This window comes from Protopterus annectens, chromosome 12.part0 (genome assembly GCF_019279795.1).
Source record: "Protopterus annectens isolate FY-2018-M chromosome 12.part0, PAN1.0, whole genome shotgun sequence".
In the NCBI taxonomy this organism is placed as follows: Eukaryota; Metazoa; Chordata; order Ceratodontiformes; family Protopteridae; genus Protopterus; species Protopterus annectens.
Genome location: NC_056746.1, coordinates 894,703,443 through 894,729,650, shown reverse-complemented (window position 1 = coordinate 894,729,650; position 26,208 = coordinate 894,703,443). Strand labels below are relative to the sequence as shown.

The window sequence follows — 26,208 nt, the reverse complement described above, 5'->3', positions numbered from 1 at the left end:
CAACTAATTGTCATTTGAATATAATGGAGGTGTCCTACCCCAAAACTACCACTTCAGCAGGGAGGACATTCAGCATTCGATTTGGTAGAAAAAATTCCTTCTTTGGACTGGACCAAGATCAAGGTAAGAATAAATTAAGTTTTGTGGCATTAAATTGGTCCAGTGTGAGCAACAGTAGATCATAAAGGGACCCTACATCTTTGTGACAGTTATAGACTGACCTTTAAAATTGGGAAATTGTGTCACCATGTGTGCTACGCATCTGTATATCAATGAGGATACTTCTAATCAAGGTAGTATACCTTCTGTATGTAGTTCTGAGAGAAAGAGAGAGAGAGAGAGAGAGAGAGAGTGTGTGTGTGTGTGTGTGTGTGTGTGTGTGTGTGTGTGTGTGTGTGTGTGTGTGTGTGTGTGTGTGTGTATGAATATGAATCTGCACACGAGTGGTCATGCATGTACATGTGGCATGCACTTATGCAAGCAAAGATTTTGGAGGTAGTTATGTATGTGATAATCTAGGTAACTGTGATTACATAGTCTCTGGAGCAGTGCTGGTGTGCTGTACAGATGTTAAGAAAGCTGTGTATTTTTCTGCTGAAATTATACATTGAATTTGCGGATCTTGGGGCTGGAGGGCCAGCACTGCAGAAGAAAAACTGTACCAGCAATGATGCCAATTTTCCATATAATAGGTAGCACCAAGTTATAATTTTCCAGAAAAGAAAGTTCTGTCTTCCTTACCCAACATCTTCAGCAGCATATGGGCTATAAGAACTATCCACTTGTAGTACCACAGAATCTGATGGGGTTAGCTTCAACATGCCTTTACTTCATGATCCCTCTAACCTACAACCTGTAGGGCACAGAGAAAATATGATGTCTCCAACAAATGCACACACACACACACACACACACACACACACACACACACACACACACACACACACACACACACACACACACACACACACACACACGCACACACGCACACACACACACACACACACACACACACACACACACACACACACGCACACACACACACCTGCCAGCAGTTCCATTTCCCTTATTGTACAGCCTGTGTTGGACTAATTAAAGGTAATGTCTTACCTCTGTCCTTGGTGTTCTATCAAAGAATCAAAATGGGCTGCTTCTTTACCCTTTTATCACATCTCCAAGGCATCTAGCTACTGCTAACAAGTAAAAATGAATCAGTAACTCTCAGTCTGTGGCTCTCTTCCTGACCACTTTCACACAGACTACCTGAAACACTTTGATACCTCGTAGTCAGACAGCAAGCCACAGTTCATGTGTACCTCCTGTTGTTTGCAGAAGCCTGGCATCTCAGTAAATGCCAACAAATCTGGCATGTGACCACCCTTCTCCATATTATTCCTATAGACAGTCCTGCACATAGTGAAGAACAAGGTAGTTCTCCCTCGGGACAAACTTTTATTAATGAACTGGTTCTGTCCCTGCATTTCAGACAAACCCTGTCAAATAGTTCACTCCTTCTTTACTTCCACTGAGTTACATTATCAGTATCTCTTACCCCGCATATGGCTGCACATGATGGAAATACTGTGCTGATTGACGAGTCTGTGTAGACGAGCTGTATTAAGTCATAGAGGAAATGATCCTTGTTATCCCGCCTTCAGGAAGGAAGTCTTGTGATGGGTGATTCAGATTTACCTCAATGTAGATTTCCAGTTTGTCACACCAGAACCCAGCCAGAAGCTGACCATTAATACTTCATGCCTAGACAGAGGAGTGTAGATGTGCCACCTCAAGGGACAGTCTGTCTCAGTTACATCCCACTTCCTGCAGTTTGGCTTAATGTTTGTGATTACCGCAAGGCAGTATCCACAGGTATCCATGCTTTTGGTGGAAGCAGTAGTGAAAGGACAGTTCCCACCTCAAGCATACCTCTTGGTATATTATGCTGCATTGTTTATATATACTTTGACCCAGAGAAAAGGCAACAGCTCAGGCCATTTTGGGTTTTGTATAGCTGATTTGTCTCCATTGTGTGTGGTATGTGGGAGTTTTATGTCTTTGCTATCCTTATAAGAGACAGTGGGTTCATTCAAGATTTGGTGAAGCTTTGCATTACAGAAGTGAAGCTGCTGTTGAAGTTGCAATAAATTACTCAAAACTTGTTTCTTTGATGCCTAGGTGCTATGTCTCCGATGTCATACACACAGCACTGCATTACCACCATGGCCGCCCCATCTCGCCAGTACATTATTCAAGAAGATGCTGACTCAAATGGACTAGTGGGGCATGAAGGAGGTACACATGACAGCAGCTTCATCCAACAAAATGGACTGGCAAATCAAGAAAATGAAGGCCTCACGTCATCAAAAGAAGAGGATATAGAGACTCAGAAGTCATACTTCCATCTTTTCAACAAACTAGACCTTGCAGTGAAAGAAATGAAGCAATATGTTGCCCAAATAGATGTGTAAGTATTCGATTTGTATATGCCACTTTGGTTATGTATTTACCTCCCCTGTCAAGGTGATAGCTCGGAAAATATCCTTCTCCCATTTACTACCAACTGATATTAAGAGGCCACTGCTGGTTTCATTTGGTGAGTTTCCTGAAGGGAGATGTTGAAATGTAGCACCGACCCGACCTGACATTTACAAATTGTGGATATGGGCAGGTGAAAGCCCTTGTGGCCTATACAAGATTTACTCTTCCTTGATGGCATAGAGCTGAATTGTTGGGTGTGGAGCTCTAGCTAGGCTACATAGAGGTGTGCTGACTCATTTCCAATAGCTGATATGTGTGCCTCATAGTTAAGCCTATAGAAAGAGTATTCATTGAGTATAGTTCCTTGTTACATTTGGTGTCCCTAGATGTGCATTTGGGAAGTTCCATTTTCAGAAGAATCTTTGGGAGAATAATTCCAGTATAGAAATAACACTGAGAAATTAAGTAGAAACACTTTAACCATGAAAAAATAAATAAAGGATCTACTTGTTGTTACCACTGACACATTTACTTATGTCCAGGTTACTGACCACACTGTTCCACTGGTCAAACCTCTGTGGTTGCAAAACAGATTATGGCCCCTGCAAACCCTGATGTGGGAGATTTGCTCCTGCACTACAATCTGTGTACATGCTGCCTTTGAGATTGAACTAAAGGTAAATAATTATTCCCTTTCCTCCAAGTAAGCATGACCTGAGAGGTAGTGTAATTAGAGACTGGCATGTGGGAGCAGAACCCCCCTACCCCCATATCAAGGGTGCAGAAAACTGTACTATATGGTTGTTAAATTCCTTGATACTACTATCTAATTTAAGTAACTAAGGACTTAATGAATTAATTTATGCACATATATTATAAATGTTTAATAATTAGAGGATTTTTTATTATTTATATATATATATATATATATATATATATATATATATATATATATATATGGTTTACCATTACAGTTTTGCCGTGCAATTGCTCGGCTATGAAGTATTTCAACAACAGATGTTCGAATGCTTCATATTTCAGCAGGTTACGTGAGCGAACGGTATAATTGCGAATTGACTGTGCATTTGCAATTATAACGTTCGCTCATGTAAAGGGATCGCGGTACAGTGCGGTTAGGAAAATACATCCCTTTCCTCACTGTAGTGCGATCTCGGAGTTGGAATATTAAGTTGGGGGGGTGCAGGGGGGCTTGCCTCCCTGCATAAACTTGATTTTAGGCTAGCTAGTTAGGGAGTTAAGGGAAGGGTGGGATTGCTGTTAAGTGTCGAAAATGTCATAAATGACATTTTCAACATTAACAGCTGTTTTCCGACATTGGGAACATTCGGAATTGTGTACTTTCGGAGAAACACTTCGCTAATAAGTACACTTTTTTTATTTACGTAATTATGATAGTAAACCATATATATATATATATATATATATATATATATATATATATATATATATATATATATATATATATATACACACACACACACATATTTTTAAAATTTTATTGTGTATTTCTTATTAGTATTTGTTATGATTTTTTTTTTATCCTTGTTGATTGATAAACTTATTAATATTTTCTTTACAAGATTTATGGCGGGTATCTGTGTTTCATATTATCTTTCGAGCAGTAAGTATTTTATAATGAATTTTCATTGTGACACTGAATATTTCTTTAATTTATTAATTGGGATTTAATTGATTTTAGGATTATGGGTATTTAAGGTTGGTCTAACTATCCTTTTTTCACTCTGAAGAAGCCTGTATGTATTAAAAGCGAAAGCACTTAGTGAGTGGTGAATAAACCTTCTTGACACATGTTTTCATTGTGCAGGTTCATCTTTTTATTGTTGTTTATGTTTGCTACTTGTTTGACTTACTCGGTCCTCTATAAGCCATCAGTTTGTTGAAATACTTTATTTCATGTTTTCTTTGTGCAATACTGTGTCTTATGTGTATGTTTCATTTTTCAACTGTATTGCTCAACTTTCTGTTAGAAAAGAATTTTGTTTATTACATTTTAAAAGCAGGAGACTGTTTATTTATGTATTGACTGATATCAGGGTACTGCCATCCATAGGTTCGGGACTGTACTCAGCTTCTACTAAAAAATAATTTGATTACTTATTTAAATGACTATCAGTTATTGTTATCATTAAGAATGGTACTGTAAATGGCAATCTTTGGTGTGATGGACTGCATCTACTTGATGGTAGTAACCAGAAGGTAGGCAAGGGTAGTATGTGTTACTACCCTTGCTTACCTTCTGGTTACTACCATCAAGTAGACTGTCCCGGGTGTGTGTGTGTGTGTGTGTGTGTGTGTGTGTGTGTGTGTGTGTGTGTGTGTGTGTGTGTGTGTGTGTGTGTGAGTGTGTGCACGTTTGTAAATGCAATAGTTTAATCAAACTGCAGTTCCTGTGGATAAGTTAGCACTGTAACGTCTGATCTGAGAGTGTGAGAGGGGGGGGGGTTTGGTAAGCCAGTTTCATAACTCCTGCTCTGTAGTTGTTACTGTGAGCTTTATTTCAGAGTGGTTGGTATGGACATTGGCCTAACGCAAAAGAGCACATTTGCTACGCATTCTTAGGGCCGGACTTCAGTTGTTCATTTATATTATTCTGCATTCTGTTCATATTTATTTTCATAATACACTGACCGGGTGAGCCAGAGTCTAGTGGTCTGTGCGTTTTGGGAGCTGTTGACGAATTTCCTTTTTTTAATATAATATCCTGGCAGGATTAACCAGATATAAGGAGGCAATCTGTTTTTGGGGACTGTTGATGATTTTCTTTTTTGAACATAATACACTGGCAGGGTCAACAGATTCTAGTGGTCTGTGTGTTTTGGAAAGTGTTGATATTTTTTCTTTTTTAATATAATATCCTGGCAGAATTAACCAGATATGGGGAGGTAATGTGTTTTGGGGACTGTTGATTTTCTTTTTGTAACTTAATAATAATACACAGGCAGGGTCAGCCAGATGCAGTGGTCTGTGTCTTTTGGGGACCTGTGATGACTTTCTTCTTTTTCTTTCCTTCAAATATAATATCCTGGGAGGAGTCAAAGAGATACTAGGTATGCAGTGTGTTCTGGGGCCCGTTTGTGGATGACAGGGTTTTTTTAACCTAATATTTTTTGCAGGCTTAGTCAAGATACATTAATATGGTTTATCGATGTTTTATCTCTACTGTTGCATGAGTCAAGTGCGTATGGGTGAACTGAAGTAAGATCGCGTGGAAGTTCTTGGTATTGTGATGTGAAAGAAATACAGTAATGTAACTGTGGTATTTTATTTTAATTAGTTTAAACCTTGTAGATTCAAAGCAGATTCTCTGGGTAGGCAGTTGGGATGGGGGCAATGCCTATGTGCGAAAGGAATGACTGCAGTTCTGGCTTGCTTTGTAAGAGTAATGTGCATTTGAGTGAAGTATGATCAACCCCAAGCTCTGAACTCGTAAGTATTGTTTATGTGAAAAAAGAATACTTACCTTGATGACAGTGTCATCATTTTTTGGTGTTGTTTTTGTTTTTAACCTCGCAATATCAAATCAGATACTGTGGGTGGGGGAGGCAGTGGAGATTGGGGATGTGTGAAGGAAACAACTGTCCCTAATGTTTACTATTACTACTGTTTACTGCTGTTGTATTTCCAGCTTTGCAAAACTGTAATACTTTCTGTCTGTAGTTTAAGATGATGCAAAATAATTAGCAGGTTTTTGAGTAATTCTTAATGTATGTTAATTCATATTTGTTCATGTATATACTGAATGTTTGTTTAAAAATGTTTCTAATATGTTGGAGCTTTTCTCCCTGGACAAATGCTGAAAAGTTTTTTTTTTTCAAGCCTGTTGCAGAAAACTGGGTAAACAAAAGTAAAATAAATAAAATGAAATGTGTATTTTTCTGGCATTCACAAGCTGTGACTAATGTTTCTAGCAACAAAATGAAAGAAATGCAGGTTTGCAACCCGACTGTTATTATTTCTACTTCAATCCTGACAGGGTAAAAAGCAGCTACTTTAGTTAGGTAATTGGGGGTGTTTGTGAATTAAATGAATTATTGGCCTTCCTGTTTATTGTTGTAATTGTGGCTTTGCAAGATTAATATGTATTTGTGTAAAGTCAGCGGCCGTACAAGCTTGTAACTACTGTTTCTGTGCAACAGAGTAAATTAATACAATCATTTCTTTGTTTTAGAATCCCCCGGTGGTGGTGCTGCGGTAGCGTTGTCGCCTCACGGTAAGACGCTGTCCGGTTCGATTCTCGGCTAGAGCGTCATCTGCATGGAGACATGCGTGAATGGGCATACCTTCATTGAAGGTTGTGTGTCAGGGCTGGTAACTCGGCACGTAAAAATCAACTACCAATCATTAGCAGACCGGAGTTCCCCTGTGGCAACCCCTAACCGGGAAAAGCCGAAAGACACAACAACATGCTATTTTTGTTTTAATCCTGGCAGGGCCAAAGCAGATACTTTAGTTCGGCAATTGATATGATGGCTGTTTGTGGATGAAATGTTTGGCACTGTAGCTTTGGTGTAATAATTCTGCCTTTGCAGGACTTATGTGTATTTGGGTGAAACAAGATAGAATGCAAACTCTATTTACATGCATCAATTCAATACAGTAATGAAAACATTATTACTGATGCTGGCAAGACCAAACACATACTTTAGGTAGGTAATGGGTATGGGGAGGGGGCTGTTTGTAAATGAAATGAGTGGTCTTACTATTTACTGTTATACTGTCTTTGTATGGTTGGTGAAACAGGAATGTATTTTGTTTTTTGACCTACGAAAATGCACTTTTAGAATGAAATGCTCACCCTTCTAAATCGTGCAAGTAATTACCAACCTGGTACAATAGACTCCCTCTTGTCTGGCCTCTCTCTAACCAGCTTCCTGTTTAAATTTCATAACCCTAGCAAAAGACAACAGAAAAGAACAACACTTCCCCTCCTCTGAGCGAAATAATGACAGACATTTTTGTTTTAGAGTTTATATTCATTAGAAAAATGCATATAGTAACACAAAGCCTGCTATTCTAGCTGATTTATAACCTATAAATGCTATTTTGTATGCTTTTTCTGATTAAGCAGCCATTCGTTTATGCAGCCTAACGTCTGGTCCCAGTGAGAGCAGATAAGAGGGAGTCTGCTGTACATTTACAGTCACCATAATGCTAGATGTTCACTGTTGTCACCCTTATCTCACTATTAGCACCCTGGCCACTTCTTTCTTCTAACCTGGCTGTATCCTTGTCATTGTGTTGAGATTCTTTGTGAATAATGGAAATGGAATAGCACCCTGAGGTTTCCTTATGGATGCCTGATAGGGATCTAACTATTACACAGATAGGGTGCAGGACCTTAACTGTCTGTTGTGAGACTCTTATCATGCAACATAGTTGTAGAATATGTTGTATAGCCAATTCACCATCATTACATCCTATATTAAGAGCTTACAAAAGGTCATTACATGCATACATATATACAGATATTTCAGGCATGGGCATTAATGCCCCCCAGCCTGCCAATATACCAAAACACTTGTTCCCGTAATAAGTGTCCAGGCTGCTCTTAAAATATCTAAACTGGTACTTGCTTTAATGTAATTTGGTAGTCTGTTCCATGCATCAGCTACTCTGTCAGAGAACCAATTAGTGCACTTCTCATTCCTACAGAATTTTCTACACAGGTTATCTGATGATTCTCTAGTACTGTTTGATAACCCCAAACATTCCCAGAGGTAGGTGTCACTAAATGTCCTATATACCTGAATAAGATCTCCTGTTAGATATCTGTAAGAGGCAGTCTATAAGTTCAGATATTTTAGTCTTTCATAATAACTTAAATTCTCACATCCATGGATGCCCTTGGTATATTTTTGCTGTACTCTTTCCAGTTTACTCATGTTTGCTTTCTTACAGGGTTTCCATATTGTTATTCCTTACTCATGTTTGAGTCTAATGTAACTAACAAACAATGACTTCATCACTTCTGATTTCTTAGACTTTATAAATCTTTTTATAGAAGGTATAGTTCTATAACTATCATTAACCAATTGGTTTCATATGATTAAGAAAAGCTAAAAGCAGGATCTAACCATATACCCAGGTCCGTAATGAATCAACACTTTCAATCACTGTGTGCTGTATTAAATATTCTCCTTTCAGGTTATGTCTCCCAAATCTCATGTGCTTACTTTTTTATGTATTTATCAGCATACTATTCTTCTGTGCCCAAATGGTCAATTTAGTCAAGTTATTTTGCAGACATGCTTTATCTGTAACACATGTAATCAGTTTACCCAGTTTCAGGTGATCTGCATATGGACTGCAGAACACTTCAAGTTAGGTCTGAAATATACAATCTAAACAAGTAAGGACCTAGGACAGAACCCTGTGGGACACCCTGACTGTAACCAAGAATTTCACTTGTCCAATTGCTGTATGATACTTGCCACATCCTGTTTGTAAGCCATGCAGCTATCCATTTATCAAGAGTACATCAATACCTAGTTGTTCTGATTTATCAATCAATGCTTTGTGTATGACCCTGTCAAGTACTGAAGTTAAATCCTTATAAGTTACATCACAGAACAATGTTTCATTCATAGCTGTTATTATACTGTTAAAGAACATCATGTTACAGGAGGTAATACATCTATTTTCAAGACATGCATGCTGATATATATGGTTTCAAGTTCCAGCCTATCCAATTCTGACAATAACTTATCCAATATTACCTTCTCCATTATTTTTCCACAACATGAAAGTAGACTTAAGGGTCTATATGACTATGGGTTTGTCCTACTCCCCTTTGCCTTAAAGACAGGTTTAATAAGCATGTCTCCAATCTTGAGGAATATCCCCATGTCTATATGACTTAGTAAATAATAGATATAGTTGTATTGTAAGCTTTTGCTGAAGTGTTCTCAAGTCATTATTACTAATTCCATCTCCTCCCTGTGTTTTCTTTGGATCCAGTTTGCACAGTTCTTGTTCAGTATAATCTAATTTGATTCATGTTTCTATGGTTACTTGGATGTCAGTAGGGCAACTTATCACCCCCTTTGTGTAGTCATAACTGTTTTGCATAAGATTTTGTGAATATGTCTATAATCAGTTGTGTCTATGAATACATTTTAAAATCTACACGCAGTTTATCAATTTGTATGTCTTTACTCCTTCCGCGTCTTATATATGTATAAAAAGGTTTCCTATTATTCTCAATATCTTAATATAAATTTTCTTCAATTTTTTCTTGATCTTGTCTCACACTATGCTTGAATTGTTTGTCCATCTTGTTTATTTCAGTTTTCAAAGTTGTATTTCTACCAGTCTTCTATTTCTTGGCTCTCACTATAATCAAGTATCTTGTTCTTATGGAAATATATCCCCCTGATGTTGTATGCCTAGATCCTGATGTTAAACATTTTTTTTTTTTTGCACTCAATCAATTTCTTATTAAAGGTTTTCCACATTCCAACTGCAGTTTTCCACAGAACACATTACTCTAGTTAGTTTTACATAGAAGCTGTTTTGCATCCATATAATCTGTAATTAATCTTCTATGCACTAGTTTATATTTCATTTTGGCAGAATTATCTAACCTTTATAACCTCTTGATCACTGCATATCAACAGTGGTAAAACTTGACTTGAAGTAACAGTAATTTCTTTCGTAACACAATGTCTAGTATGTTACATTTCCTGGTAGTTTTTTTTTTTTTTTACAGTCTGAAGCAATTGTTGTTCCTGAACATGTTTTGAATAATTTCCTTACTAATGTTGTTGAATCAGTATTATTCCAATCTGATTCTGGTAATTTTAAGTCCCCAGTTAATGTTATTCTACCCTCCTGTGTTTCTTGTAAGAAATGTATGAATTCCTCTAGGTCATCAGCACTTGACTCTGGTGGTCTGTGCATTCCAGTAGTTGTTATGTGTTCCAGGGTTGTGTCTATTCTCACAGCTACACAATCTGTAGTATTGGTGTTATCACCGAACATGTAATAAATCACAGGTCTCATAACAATGTTTAATCCCCGTCATAACACCTCCACCTGATTTTTTTGTTAGAATGCCTGTTACAGTAAAATTGTTTATACCCTGACAGAACTGGTTTCTAATCATTGTTCTTTAACCATGTTTCACAAACAATAACAACATCAATCTTGTGGAAGTGTAGCAAATTTTCCAGTTAAAAAACAGCATTATTAATGCCCCTAGCATTAACAAGCATCAAATGTAGCTATCTGTGGACTGTTAAATTTTTGACTTGGCAAGAATTCTGCCTAGTGTCTCCTGTTTATGTATTAGCTGAATTCTTTAGTCTGTCATTATCTGGATATTTTACTATAGGAGTGTTCAAGGACAGCAGGAACTGTCCTTTCCATTGATACATTGGTAGTGACAGTAAGCTAGGCATAGCCTTTCCATTGATACATTGGTAGTGACAGTAAGCTAGGCATAGCCTTTCCATTGACACATTGGTATTGACTATTAAGCTAGGCACAGCCTTTCCATTGATGCATTGGTAGTGACAGTAAGCTAGGCATTGCCTTTCCATTGATGCATTGGTAGTGACAGTAAGCTAGGCACAGCCTTTCCATTGATGCATCGGTAGTGATTATTAAGCTAGGCATAGCCCTTCCATTGATGCATCGGTAGTGACTATTAAGCTAGGCACAGCCTTTCCATTGATGCATTGGTAGTGACAGTAAGCTAGGCATTGGCTTTCCATTGATGCATTGGTAGTAACAGTAAGCTAGGCACAACCTTTCCATTGATGCATCCGTAGTGACTGTTAAGCTAGGCATAGCCTTTCCATTGATGCATCAGTAGTGACAGTAAGCTAGGCACAGCCTTTCCATTGATGCATCGGTAGTGACAGTAAGCTAGGCATTGCCTTTCCATTGATACATTGGTATTGACATTAAGCTAGGCATAGCTTTTCCATTGATGCATTGGTAGTGACTATTAAGCTAGGCATTGCCTTTCCATTGATGCATTGGTAGTGACAGTAAGCTAGGCACAGCCTTTCCATTGATGATAGTGATTATTAAGCTAGGCATAGCCCTTCCACTGATGCATCGGTAGTGACTATTAAGCTAGGCACAGCCTTTTCATTGATGCATTGGTAGTGACAGTAAGCTAGGCACAGCCTTTCCATTGATGCATCAGTAGTGATTATTAAGCTAGGCATAGCCTTTCCATTGATGCATCGGTAGTGACTGTTAAGCTAGGCATATCCTTTCCATTGATGCATTGGTAGTGACAGTAAGCTAGGCACAGCCTTTCCATTGATGCATCAGTAGTGATTATTAAGCTAGGCATAGCCTTTCCATTGATACATCGGTAGTGACTGTTAAGCTAGGCATATCCTTTCCATTGATGCATTGGTAGTGACAGTAAGCTAGGCACAGCATTTCCACTGATGCTTTGGTAGTGACTATTGAACTAGACACAGCATTTCCACTGATGCTTTGGTAGTGACTATTGAACTAGACACAGCCTTTCCACGGATGCTTTGGTAGTGACTATTGAGCTAGGCACAGCCTTTCCACAAATGCTTTGGTAGTAACTATTGAGCTAAACACAGCGTTTCCACTGATGCTTTGGTAGAGACTATTAAGCTAGGCACAGCCTTTCCACAGATACTTTAATAGTAACTATTACGCTAGGCACAGCCTTTCCTTGCATGCTTTGGTAGTGACTATTGAGTTAAACACAGAGTTTCCACTGATGCTTTGGTAGCGACTATTAAGCTAGTCAGAGCCTTTCCACAGATGCTTTAATAGTAACTATTAAGCTAGGCACAGCCTTTCCTTGCATGTTTTGGTAGTGACTGTTGAGCTAGGCACAGCCTTTCCACAGATGTTTTGCTAGTGATTATTGAGCTAGGCACAGCCTTTCCATAAATGCTTTGGTTGTGACTATTGAACAATACACAACCTTTCCATGGATGCTTTGGTAGTGAGCTTGGGGCTGAAAACTGGAACTGTTCAGAGTGCTGCCTGCATTTGTACATCAGCAGCACCTAGTGACAACAGGTTATAATTACAGGCTGCACTGACTCCGGTATTCAGTGCTGCTAGAACAACTGTGGATGACAAAAATCAGTAGGAGGTGGCATAACCACTTGTAGAGGCTGAAACAAGGAAAATGAATAGCAAATATATGCTGCTGTATTGAGGTCCTCAAGCGACTGTACTGATAGAAAATACTATTTCTTTATGAAAGTGTGCAGAAAAGAGAAACATCAAAACACACTCAACTTGTGTGCTCAACTGAATAATCATAGCTGAGAGATGCTAAGGATTGTTGTCATTTTTTTCATTGTATAATTAACTGGATATTCTTAATGCTATATGCCCCTTCATTATGATTAGATACATCAAAGACCATTGCGTAGGGGAGACCAGTTGGCCAACTTGCTGACAATTGCTATAACTTACTCTGAAATTTGGTGGTCAAAGTTAGTTATATAAGTTAGGGAGATGTGGGGCCAGAGTCTTTGTTGGGTGAAACCCTTGACATAAAACATATGGATGAGCTGTCTACTTTGTCTGTCTTCTGTAACTGAATATACTTCAGAGTATTTGGGCATCAATCAGATCAAACAAATCTTTTCTGTACAGCCTTCATGTTGACATTGTAACAAATTGGCGGAAAGTGCTCTACAAACCCTACAAGACCACTTGTATTTTTTATTCAAAATATTTGTAAAATGCAGTAACGATAAATATGTACAGACAGAACTTTATCTTTCTTTGGAATAGCAGCTTGCCATACAATACTAGAAGATTCCTTTCTACATTAAGTATAATGATGTATAATAAGGAGGTAACTCTTACATTGCAAGATTTATTTAAAGTAGTTGTAATTGTCTTTTGCAGGCTTCTGTCTTCCATAACAGAACCCACAACATGTGAGGCCCACTCCAGTGAAGAGACACTACATTCTTCCTTGATGGCGGAGGAAAGTGACAGTGATAAGACTGACCATGGTGGAAGTAAAAAGGTCTGTTTCAAGGTGTCACAAGAGGATCAGGAGGACTCAGGACATGATACCATGAGTTACAGGGACTCCTACAGGTAAGTTTTATGCTGTTCTGCTGACACTGGAGAATATCACTGTAGCTGTAGATGTTGATGTATGAACTGCCATGGCAGCTGCTATATTAGGGAAGTGGTGTCTTTATTAATCTGTCGAAGAATAATGCTGTCTATTACCATCTGGAGAAAGTTCTTAATGTTATATGCCCAAGAAAAATAAGGCTGAACTTTGCTATCTGGCATGGGTTAGGCTGAATAAGGGCATATGGATAAACTGAACATTGCCATCTTAAGAATGTGGTGACCATTGCCATTTTGAGATGGTTAGAGTGAACACTGCCACCATGAAAAGGCTGGAGCTGAATGATGCCATCTAGAGAAGATTAATGATTTCCATTTCCATCACAGAAATATTAGAGCTAAACAGTATTACTGGTGGAAATTAGGTTTAAATTCTGCTGTCTGGAAAACTGTTAGAGCTGAACTTTGTAACTTAAGAAGGTTAGAGCTGAATGTTTTTTTTCTAGGTGATTTTTGCCTCCATGCCTTCTGACCATGGAACTTACCCTTGATTAGACGGTGATCATTCATTTTTTCCACACGAGAATTTCTATCTGAAGCAGAGAAGATAACTGTATGAGAGGGGGTTTTTACTCAGGCAGTCATGAGAGTGCGTTGTGCTCTTGCTGGCAATCTGACAAGGAGAACATTTAGATAGCCTAATTCTCCCTCTGGGAAGGGGAGATGTGTGTACCCTGTAACTACTGTGACCCACAATGAAGTCATCTTGTGAAGGCAAGCTTCTGCACCCTCACTGAGGGCTGCATGCCATTGGTGACTTGATGAGACTAATGCTTGCCTCCAGGCTGTCCTCTGCATCACTAGCCCTCCTTCTCCAACAGATTGTGACAGTGGGTACTCCAACCCCACCACCCCATGGTTGAGCCCATCCATTATTCCTGCCTGTGCTCTCAAGAGCCTGAGTGACCAGCTGAACTTGTGTCTCCTGGGATGTCCCTCTATGCTGCCCGGACTGGTAGGATTAGTGCTGAACGTCTTCACTGGGGGCAGTAAAGCTTCAATGTTGCTGTCTAAAGAATGATAAGGCTCAGTGTTGCCACTGGTGAAGGTTAGGCTTGAATGCTGCTTTATGGAGAAGGTGAGGGGTGAATGTGGTCAGAGATGAAGACTAAGGATAATAAATGTTGCTACTTGTGGAGCATTAGGGCTGATCATTTTCAGTAGTGAAGGGTAAGTCCAAATGCTGTTGTCTTGGGAGGGTTAGAGCTAAATGTTGTTATTGGTAATGGCAGGGGATTGAATATTGCTCTCTGGGAAAAGTATGTTTAAATATTGTTAGTGGTGAATATTAGGCCTGAATGCTGCTGTCTGGAGAAGGTTAAGATTGAATGTTGCTGTATGGAGAAAGGTTGGGTAAATGTTTCTGTCTGTAGAAGGTTAAGGTACAGTTTTTCTGTTTGAAAACGTCTAAAGATGTAACTGTGTACAGTGATAGACTGCGCCTTTTGGGGGTGAGGTGTGACTGGATGGGTATATAATTCTTTTCTGAAATTCTTACTGAAAACATAGCTCATCTTAACATTCCTGTCTTGGCACTGACTTTCTATAAATTTGCGACCAAAATGTGTGGCTGACAAATGTTATTGATGTGTAATCCGTGGCATGGCTAATGAGTAGAAATCCTGAATATGCTGATGTATAAACTAGGGGTTGCTCGGTCAGTAGTAGTCCTGAACATGCTTGATAAGTAATCCTGAGCATGTCTGTTTTATAACTTAGAGGGTTCTTTGTGAGTAACCCTGGGTATGCCTGATTAATAATTTAGGATTACTATGCAGGACATCCTTGATGGTTAATGCTGATATCCCTAATTTATAATTGAAGGAGTACCTAGCAAGTAACTCAGGGTGCTTTACAGATTTGCATTCATGCAAAGCTTATTGGTGCATAATGACACTTTACATTTGCTAGTAATCCTGTTGCTTAGCAATGCCGTTTTCATTGTTGTGATATTTACCAGTTCCCATGCCAGCATTTCTCACTTATATCAAGACAGATTTTATCAACATAATACACAGTGCTAGGTCTAGTGTACTGATAAAATGATAGTCTAACCCAATACAGGATTCACTGACACCAGAGTAGTGGGAATTTTCATAACTGATCACCAGACCAGCTTTTCAGACATTCAAGCCAATATCGCAAAAGTGTGGTTGACCATCTATGATGACGTCTGCAAGCTGGGCACTGTTATCTGCTCATCCATTTATTCTAAACAGCTGCAGCAAGGGCTGAAATATGCACATACCTGGTGTACCGAAAATGTCCTCAAATTAACTGTAGAAAAGAGTAATGTAATAATGACTGGGAAAAAAATCTGCTCCCACCTCCTCCTATATCTTTTGTTTAGCTAGATGTGGTCATAAAAAACCTGGCTACTTGTGTGGACTACTTCCTCTCATTTGATCATCATTTTCCACCATACTGAAGAAATCCTTCTATCTGTCCCAATTAATTAGTAATATTTTCAAGATCCAAAGAAGTTATCCTGCCACTGTACTCTTCCCTTATCAGACCCTTCTTTGAATACGGTGTCCTTATTGACACATACAATTCCAAGCATATACTGCTGAAGTGGAAAGACACCAACATTTCTAACCTAGAAAATTAAAGGCCTTAAATGCTTCAATTGTCTTTGTTTTTTTAATTTTCTTTTTTAAACACCATTATTAAATTATTACTTAAGACAAGAGGCACACATAAATTGATAGAAAAGAATCATATTAATATTTGTTCACGCATTATACATCACATATATGTTTTCTTTCTTCATAACAACTGTCATTCACTTTGTCTTTACATAAATTGCTCAATTTCTGCCTTTGCGTAAATTTCATCCTCTTCCTGAACATTATTCTGATGTATTGTTCCCACAGATTCCATGTATTTCTGTGTATTTTGCTCCTTCCGTTTTGTAAAGATCACACTTACAGTTCTTTTATCACTTTAACAATGCTTAATATGCTAATTACTTATACAAATTCCGATATCGCAGAACAGAGAGGAAAGGGCAAATTCCCAGATCCTGCTGTACCACAGTCTTGCATGCAAGGCAGCCAGCAGGCTAAGAAATAAGAAAAAAAGGCATATGCTCTTTTGAGCATTCACTCTTACAGATTGAAACCATATATGTGTTCCTGCAGGCTCCCTATTTAATTGTTGGCATTCGAAATGCCAAGTGTCAACAAGCTGGGGAGGAAAAAAAAAGCAACCGAAACTCCACGAGAAGAGTGAATCTCAAAAATCACTCTTTCCCTATAATCTTTTTTTTTTTTTGGGGAGGGCAAACCCACATCCCTATATTTATATATACAAGCTCTGGGGTCACCATACCTCAAAGAAAAGGGAGTATTCTGGGAATGGCCATCTCGGACTTAAGTAAATGTAAGGCCATTTTTTTCTGCCATTCAGTCTCCATGTTTCCAGACTCTCTCTAGCAGGTTGCAACATTTCAAATGGTTATCATTCCTGCATCATCAGTCATTCCACCACATTAGCAAATATTCAGCTTCTCCATGTCATTCTTATAGATTTTTTAAAGTATTACAGACCATTTCTTATTTATTTTAAATTTTCTAATTTGATTCCATGATATTGCCAACTCTAAGAACTTATCCACCTTATGCAGTCACAGTTATATTCCCCCACTGCAGGCAACCTTTAATTTTCTTTACTACCCAAGATGGATGAACTTCAATAGTTCAGTGGCAGTAAGACCTCCAGTAAGTTTGCCTACTTAAAATTGAAAATGTATATGTTTAACTTGTAAGTAAGATCCAGGAAAAATGTTCCCTCTCAGAAATAGAAGTCATCTGCATTGCTGACTCTTTTTTTCTACCTTTTGTAATGTTGTTATGTTTCTGTTAATGAAGACATCCATTTGTTCATGACTCTGTTTTCCTTCTGCAAACTGAAAGGAAACAAGTCACTGAACATATTTACAACATTCTCAAGCTTTTGTCCAAATAATAAATGTTAGATACTAGGAGTCCTGCAGTCCAGCACACATGCTACTTCTGTACTCTGCACATGTTTATTAAGAATTGACAGTGGTACTCTTTATTATTTAGAATCACTGGTAGCAAATATGTGGCATGCTGCAGTATTTGCAGGGTTGTTTATAGTCAGTGGTAGTATAACTGTTATATGCTGCAGGGTTACCATGATTAATTAATGTCATTAGTATAACATTGGTGTGGCCCGCGGTGGTGGTGCTGCGGTAGCGTTGTCGCCTCACAGTAAGACGCCGTCCGGTTCGATTCTCAGCTAGAGCGTCTTCTGCGTGGAGACATGCGTGAATGGGTATACCTTCATTGAAGGTTGTTCATCAGGGCTGGCAACTCGGCATGTAAAAATCAACTGCCAATCATTAGCGGACCGGAGTTCCGCTGTGGTGATCCTTAACCGGGAAAAGCCGAACGACACAACAAGTATAACATTGGTGTGGCGAAGCATTACCAGGATTACTTACAGTTACTGGTACTGTAGTAGTAGTGTCCGGCAGTAATAGCAAGATTGTGTATGGCCATTGGTAGTATAGCAACTGCATGCTACAGGATTGCCTGAATAGTTTATGATCACTGGTAGTAAGTACAGTGGTACACTGCAGGATTACTAGGGTTACTCACAGTCACTGGTAGTATAACAGTGGTGCACTGCAGGATTTCTAGGACTACTTACAGTCACTGGTAGTTTAACAGTGGTGCACTGTAGGATCACCAGGAAAACCTACAGTATCTGTTAGTACAACAGTGGTGCAATACAGGATTGCCAGGACTACTTACTGTCACTTTCAGTATAACAGTGGTGCACTGCAGTATTACTAGGACTACTCATGGTCACTGGTAGCATAACAGTGGTGTACTGCAGTATTTCTGGGCCTACTTACAGTCATTGGCAGTATAACAGTGGTGCACTGCAGAGTTACTAGTATTACTTACAGTCACTGTTAGTATAACAATGATGCATGCATGATTACCAGGATAACTCAAAGTATCTAGTACTATAACAGTGGTGCACCAAAGGATTACCAGGACTACCTGCAGTTGCTGGTACTATAACAGTGGTGCACTGCAGCATTGCCTGGACTACTTACATCCATTGGTAGTATAACAGTGGTGCACTGAAGGATTACCAGGGCTGTTTACAGTCACTGTTAGTACAACAGAGGTGCACTGCAAGATTATTAGGATTACTTATAGTCACTGGTAGTATAACAGTGGTGCACTGCAGGATCACTAGGACTACTTACAGTCACTGGTAGTATAACAAGTGGTGCACTGCAGGATTGCTAGGATTACTTAGAGTCATTTTTAGTGCAGCAGAGGTGCACTGCAGGATTAACTGGATTACTTACAGTCACTACTACTATAACAATGGAGTATCACAGGATTACCAGGATTACTAAAAGTCTCTGGCAGTATAACATTGGTGCATTACAGGCTAGCCAGGACTACTTGCAGTCACTGGTAGTATAACAGTGGCGCACTACAGGATTACCAGAATTACTTAAAATAACAAAGGTGCACTACAGGATTACCATGATTACTAACCATCTCTGGTAGTATAACAGTGGCACATTACAGGATTGCCAGGATTACTTGCAGTTACTAGTAGTATAACCATGGCGTACTACAGGATTGCCAGAATTACTTACATAACAGGGGTGCACTACAGGATTACTAGAATTACTTAACAGTCTCTGGTAGTATAACAGCGGTTCCCTGCAAGAATAGTAGGATTACTCACAGTCGCTGGTAGTGTAACAGTGGTGTACTGCAGATTTTCCAGGACTACATACTATCACTGGCAGTGTAACAGTAGTGCACTGCAGGATTACCAGGACTGCTTACAGTCACTGGTAGTATAACAGTGGTGCTTTGCAGAATTACTAGGACTACTTACAGTCACTGTAGTATAACAATGATGTACTGAAAGATTACGTGGATTGTTTACAGTCGCTGGTAGTATAGCATAAGTGTGCTGCAGTATTAACAGGATTGCTAAAAGCCAGTGGCACTGTAACAGAGGTTAGCTGTAGTATTACAAGTATTACTTGCAGGCATCGGTATTGTAGCAGAGATATGGTGTAGTATTAACAGTTTTACTTTCAGTCAGTGATAGCATAGCAGAGGTGTGCTGCAGTACAGATAGTTATAGTATAGCTGAGGAGTGCTCTATTATTGTGCATATGTTAGGATGCAAAGTGGCGTATTATGATGATGTGGCAGGTGCTTAACTGTGGGCTGTTAAATAATAATTAACGCATGCATTGAACTTAGTTAAATTCTTTATTCTCATGTAGCAGTTGCTCATGTATAAGAACATAGATTTATGTTTTTATCCATCTGATGTTCTTCGTGTTTCACTGTTGCAGTCATCACACTTGGGTTATCTGCCTGCAGGTAGCCCTCATTCAGCCCGAATACCAGAGACTTAGTATTTCTGCGTCGTTGCTGTCACTCCAGTACTGATGTCAGGTCGTTAGGGGTCTAAAAACAGGCAGCAGAAGCCATTACATCAGTCGTTCTTGCCAAGGAGCCCAAAGCAGAAGTAGTCCATAAGTGCTGGTCAGCCGCTACCTGAATTAAATTTTTGTTTACAAATTGAATAATTCTGAAGTCTTCTAAAGCTAAGTACCCCGTTGGGGATCCTTTTTTCTTGCTCTAACCGATGTCAGAAAAAGTTAACAATTGTCTTGCCTGTGGAAAGCAAATACCACACAGAGATTTTCATTCTTACTGCGTCACCTGTTTAGGCCCAGACCACTACGTACCTCACGGTCTGTTTTGTGCTTTGTTCAATGCCCAAATCATCCATCATCGGGCTCTCTTTGTTGCTAAATTCTTTCGCTGTCGATCTCCGTATTCCGAAATGGCTTCGGTAAGCCATGCGACTACCGATATTCTGAAAAACGTAATGATAAAGACAGAGACAGACCGCATAGGTCCAAAGCTGCCGACGACGCTTCCGCTAAGCTAGTCACCAGTTTGCCGGTACTCAGTGAGGTGCTTTCGCAGCCCCTGATGCCCGCTTCTATGGATTCGCAGGCCTCTACCGAGACCCATTCAGAGTCCGGTATGCCACGAGACTCTTCTTCGACTACGGAACCTTGGATGGGTCTGGAGCCACTGTGCAGGACCCAGATTCAGAAGCAGTTCTTCACACTACCAATGTTCGATTCAAACCAATGACTTCTTTTTTATCTAAAACTACTGAATTTCATAGGCCTAGAGTATGCGCTACACTGAGAAAACTGACGACCAAAGTGCATGCACATTCTCCCATGCCTCAGAGACAAATGGTCAGAATGGCTGAAGACCTTATTACGCTAATTAGGGGAAGTCAGCCTTCCCCTGCTAAGAGGAAAACAGACCAGTCCCCTGCAGCTTCAACAGACCAGGAGTCCAATGACTCTGAGGTATCTGATTATGAAGACATGCCCTTATCTGCTTATGAGGATTCAGATGCAGAGGAATCCATTCCCTCTGCCTCCCCTCCAGAGGGTTTTTCTTGTGGTGAAACCTTACATACCTTAAGAGAGCATTTCCACTGGGAATGCCAAGACTATCCCCAGTCCAAAAAGAGACTCAGAGAATTCCTAGATTTGCCACAGCACAGGCCTTTAGCTATATCCCCCTGTCCTGGAGGTTGTTGATGATGTTTTCATGGAATCCAGTCTTACTCCTGACACTTTACCTCCTGTCCCTAGGAAATCAGACAGGTACTACAGAGTACCTGACACTCACAAATTTCTTTTCAAGAATCCTACTACTGACCCAGAGATCATTTCCCAGGGGCCTAAAGGTATCAAGGCAACTACAGCCAAGAATCCCACCCCTTTGGACAGGGATTCCAGAACTTTGGACAGATGGGGTAAGAAAGTATATACCTCTGCTACTCTTGCTATTAGGGCATTAAATTGTCAGTTTCACATGCTGAATTACCAGCAACATATTATGGAACTTATTAAACAAAAAATGACAACCTTTACAGACTGTGCAGAAAATAAGGAATTGCAGGAGCTTATGCACTCTGCAAGCCAAGTCAGCAAGCATACTTTGCAATTTGGCTTTGATGCCCTAAAGGTATTTTGCCAGGCAGCAGTCACTGGTTCTGCACTGAGAAGACATGCTTGGCTCAAGGAGCAGACTTTTCCAGACCATGTCAAATCAAAGTTACTAGATGCTACTTTGAACAAGGACAGTTTGTTTGGCACCAAAGCAGAAGAGGTTCTTAAAAAGATGGAAGAAAAAGCTACGTCTATGCAGACTGTTAAAGCATTCTTACAAGTACAACCCCCTAGATTCAGTAGGCATTGCCCTTCCAAACACTGGTCCTTTCCTGCCCCCTCCAGGCCATCTCAAACCAGACCCAGGGGAAACAGATCACCCCGATTACAGTCTCAGGGTGTGCAGAGATCTAAGCAATGGAGTGCCCCCACCCCCAAAGCAGGGAGTGGTAAGCCACCTCCCTATGGAAAAAAATCACAATGACTTCCTTACTCCACTCCACTCCCCACCTCTGCCCAATTGCTTGTGCCCCTAGCAGGTAAACTTGCCCTTCATGCAAAGAACTGGATAGCCATCACACAAGACAGATGGGTCCTCAACATTGTATTTCAGGGGTACAAATTTGACTTCCACTCACTGCCAACCCCAAGAGGGTTTCCAGATCTTCCTCCAAACCAGTGGGCAGAGGCTCAAAACCAAGTTCTAACCCTGCTATCATTCAGGGCTATTCAGCCAGTTCCAGTGGAACAGTTAGGTCAAGGATTCTATTCCAGACTCTTCCTGGCACCCAGAAAAGAGGGCTGTTGGAACCCAATCCTGGATCCTTCAGTTCTCAACACCTTCCTGGTGGTACCAAAATTCAGAATGCTTACCCTGCAAGAGCTCCTACCCGTGCTAGCCAAGGATGCCTGGTTAGTCACCCTAGACTTAAAAAAAGCCTATCTGCACATCCCTATAAGGGAATCTTGCAGGAAGTATCTTCGTTTCAGGGCCGGATCAATGCACTATCAGTTCTCTGCACTTCCCTTTGGCTTATCCACTACACCCAGAGTATTCACAAAATACTTGGCTCCAGCCATTGCATATTGCAGGCAGAGAAATATCCAGATTTACCCGTACTTGGACGATTGCTTGATTCAGGCAGATGGTCATGAATTGCTGTTGCAGCACCTAACATTTGTAAAAAACCTTCTCACTTACCTGGGGTACACCATCAACAAAAAAAAAAATCAAAACTGGTACCCAGTCAAAAGGTTATAGGTTCATAGGTTCATACTAGGCTATCTGCCCTAGGGCATTTATAAGCCTAGCCAGAATGTGTTTGGCTTTCGCCACCCATTTTAAATTTATTTTGCTATGCCCTTTTTCAAGGTTAGTATACTGTGCCTCTGTCTAACAGTGACACAGAAGTGATACCCGGGGTAAACCTATGATCTCCCATCCACTCATCAAGATTCCTCATGAAGAGAGTCAATGAGGGACTCTGCCTAACCTGGACTGGGATTTTATTCCAGAGTGAAGGAAGCCTCTGGGTTATGAATCTGTCCCTCCAGCATGTCCTATTTATTTCAGTGCTGAGGTTCAAGTCTCTCGAGCGCGTAGCTCGATGGGATTTGGATTTTCTGAGGTGCAGCATGTCCATTAATTCCAGGTTGGACATGGCTTTATACGTCAGGCACAGATCGCCTCTGAACAGGCGGTATGCCACTGAGTAGAGCTGGAGTTTCTTTAACCGGGCAGCATATGGCATCTGTTTGAGCCCTTTGATCCTCTTGGTGAGGTACTTTTGGGGTCTTTCCAGTTGCTACAGGTGTCTGGTAAGGTACATCCCAAAAGGGGCATTGTACTCAATTATGGGCATGATGAGGGATGAGTAAAGAGGCACAATGACCTCCCCTGATCTAGATGTGATTCCCTTCATGATTAGGTGGGCTATATCAAATGTTTTTCTAACCACTTTGGCTACGTGGTTGTCAAATGAGAGATTGCTATCAACTTGGGTCCCCAGGTCCCTAATTACTTCTTCTGTACTTAATGGATTACCACCTATGTGGTAATTTGTGGGCACTTTGTTTTTGCCAAAGGGGATGACTATACACTTTTTGGCATTTAGCTTGAGGCCATGGCTCTGGCACCGGTTGTCTGTTTCTATGAGGCCCTTTTGGGGGATGCTTGTGTCGGCTGGAGAGTCGATTATGGCGCCCAGTTTGCAGTCATCTGTGAACTTGGTCAGCTACAGTCCTTCCGTGTTGGCCTGTACCTCCGAGAAATATATACCGAACAAGAGAGGTCCCAGGACTGAGCCTTGTGGGACACCACTTGTAACTGGTTTGGAGTCTGACATGGCTCCAGCAATTCTAACCATGTGGGTTCTGTCCTTGAGCCAGTTTGCAATCCATCTAGTGACATAGTGGTTTATATTTAAGCTGGTGAGCTTATCTATAATGCCCGAGTGGGGTATTGTATCGAAAGCTTTTGTGAGGTCCAGGTAGGCTGTGTGGACCACCTTCCCTCGTCAATGGCCTTGGTGACTGTTTCAAAGAAATCAACCAGGTTTAAGAGGCAGGATCTGCCCTTAACAAAGCCGAACTGGGTAGGATCCAGTGTCTGTAGGTCCCCAGTATCTTTATTTATGAGGTCCATGATGATCCTTTCCATAGCTTTGCAGACCAAGCTAGTCAGGCTTATGGGGCGATAGTTTCCAGGATTCGTTGAGGCACCACCTTTATGGAGAGGGACCACTGTTGCTGTACGCCACTCTTTGGGCACATATCCTGTAGTAAGGCTGAGATTGAACAGTTGTTTTATGTCTGGGTTTAGCTCTTCTTGGAGTTCATGTAGGATGCAGCCCGGGACACCGTCTGGTCCCATTGATGCTGTGTTTTTTGCTTTGGAGAGGGCGGCTCTTACCTGAGCATCTGAGATGTCAGGGGGGCAGCACTCTGCTGGGATAGATATTTGCCCTTTTGGTGGGGGGGGGGGAGTTTGCGCTGAACCTATCAGCTAGGTAGTTGGCAATGTCTGTGGGTTCAGTGTATTTTTGTCATTTTGGACTAATTCTGAGCATATCTGGGAATTCCCACCCAGGTTCCTAACATAACTAAAGAAAGCCTTGTGATTATCCTTAGTGTCCTGTGCAATTTTTCTCTCGAAGCTGGCCTTAGACAATTTTATGAGTGCCCTTAGTTTTTTGCTAATACTGATCAGTGATGCCTTCCCTTTTTGGGATTTTGCTCTATCATTTAGTAGCTTCCTCTTTCTATTGTATAGTTTGTTTATGGCTGGGGTCCACCAGACAGGACGTCTGCCTTTGGAGGATTGGGTCTTGGTTTTATTTGGGATCGCATGATCCATGCATTCCTGAAGGTGTTCATAGAATGCGTTTATAAAGGATTCTGCGGTCTGGGCCGTATTTTCCACAGGCCCGGGGCCTTTGAAGGATTCCACCTCGGTTTTGAGGAGTGTGATATTTGCTTTAGAGAAGTTTTTCACTGTGGTTTTCTGGGCAGGGGGTGGGGTCGGGATGTGAATATCCAGTGAAATTAGTTTATGGTCTGATCTTACCAGTGAGGGATACACTTCTGGTCTGGAGCGTAGAGTCCCCATGTTGGTGATGATCAGGTCCAGTGTGTTTTCTCCTCTTGTGGGAGTGGTAACAAGTTGTTCCATAGCATTTGAGTTTATAAATTCTAGGAACCTTTGGGCTAGGGTATTGGAGCAAGAGTAATGATCCCAGTCTACGTTTGGGTAGTTGAAGTCGCCCAATATAATGGTGTTTGGAGAGAACTTCATATTTTCCAGTGTTCTCAGGAAGGCCTAGTGGGGTTCCTGGGTTTGGGAGGGTGGTCTGTAGCAGGCTATAAACTGGAAGGCAGTTTTACCCACTGTTAGTTGCACATGGATAGTCTCTGATGCTTCGTGCTTTGCCACCAACCTGGAGGTGTGGGTATCTTTGATGAATATCGATACTCCCCCTCCTTTTGTGGTTCGGTCCAAGTTTTGGGGTGAAAAGCATGGTATGAGGTATAACCTGGTAGTGCTGGGGTGCTCTCGGGAGCCCTGAACCAGGTTTCTGTTACTGCACAGATATCGATGTTCTCCATGCTAAGGAGAGTTTCGAGTGCATGCACCTTGAGGTTTAGACTTCTGGCGTTGAGTAGCATTACTCTTAGTTTCTTATCCCTTGTGATACCTATGGAGGTGGGTTTGTCTTTTGAGCCTTGCCTAAAAAAGGCACTATGGGGGTAGCAAGAGCCTTTGCCAATATCTGAAAGCCCAGGGGTGACAGGTGCAAGCTGTCCCTAGCGAAGCATCGTGGCTTGTCGAGCATATCATCCCAAGCTGACAGGCATTGGATCCCCTTTGAATGACACCAGTACTTAAGCCAGTTGTTGAAATTGATCATCTTGTCTTCATATTGCGGCATCATTCTTGGTGAGGGTAAGATGCTACTCAAGGTCAGGGTCATACCGGCCTGGGCTACATGCTCAGAGAGCTCCTTTATGTCTCTTTTCATGTAGTCCAGGGAGATGCGTCTCAGGTCATTCAAACCAGCATGGACAATGAC

The 26,208-nt window shown here is 40.7% G+C and overlaps 1 protein-coding gene across 1 annotated transcript in view; it reads left to right on the top strand.

Moving 5' to 3' along the window:
- The window catches only part of PREX1 (phosphatidylinositol-3,4,5-trisphosphate dependent Rac exchange factor 1), a 2,105,011-nt gene that overhangs the window by 1,823,489 nt on the left and 255,314 nt on the right, over positions 1-26,208 (top strand). Inside the window, exons 24-26 of the mRNA XM_044089931.1 lie at positions 1-123; positions 2,176-2,464; positions 13,390-13,587. The exon at positions 1-123 is cut by the window's left edge and continues 88 nt beyond it. Of these exons, the coding sequence (XP_043945866.1) occupies positions 1-123; positions 2,176-2,464; positions 13,390-13,587 (610 nt within the window). The remainder of the gene's footprint in view (positions 124-2,175; positions 2,465-13,389; positions 13,588-26,208) is intronic.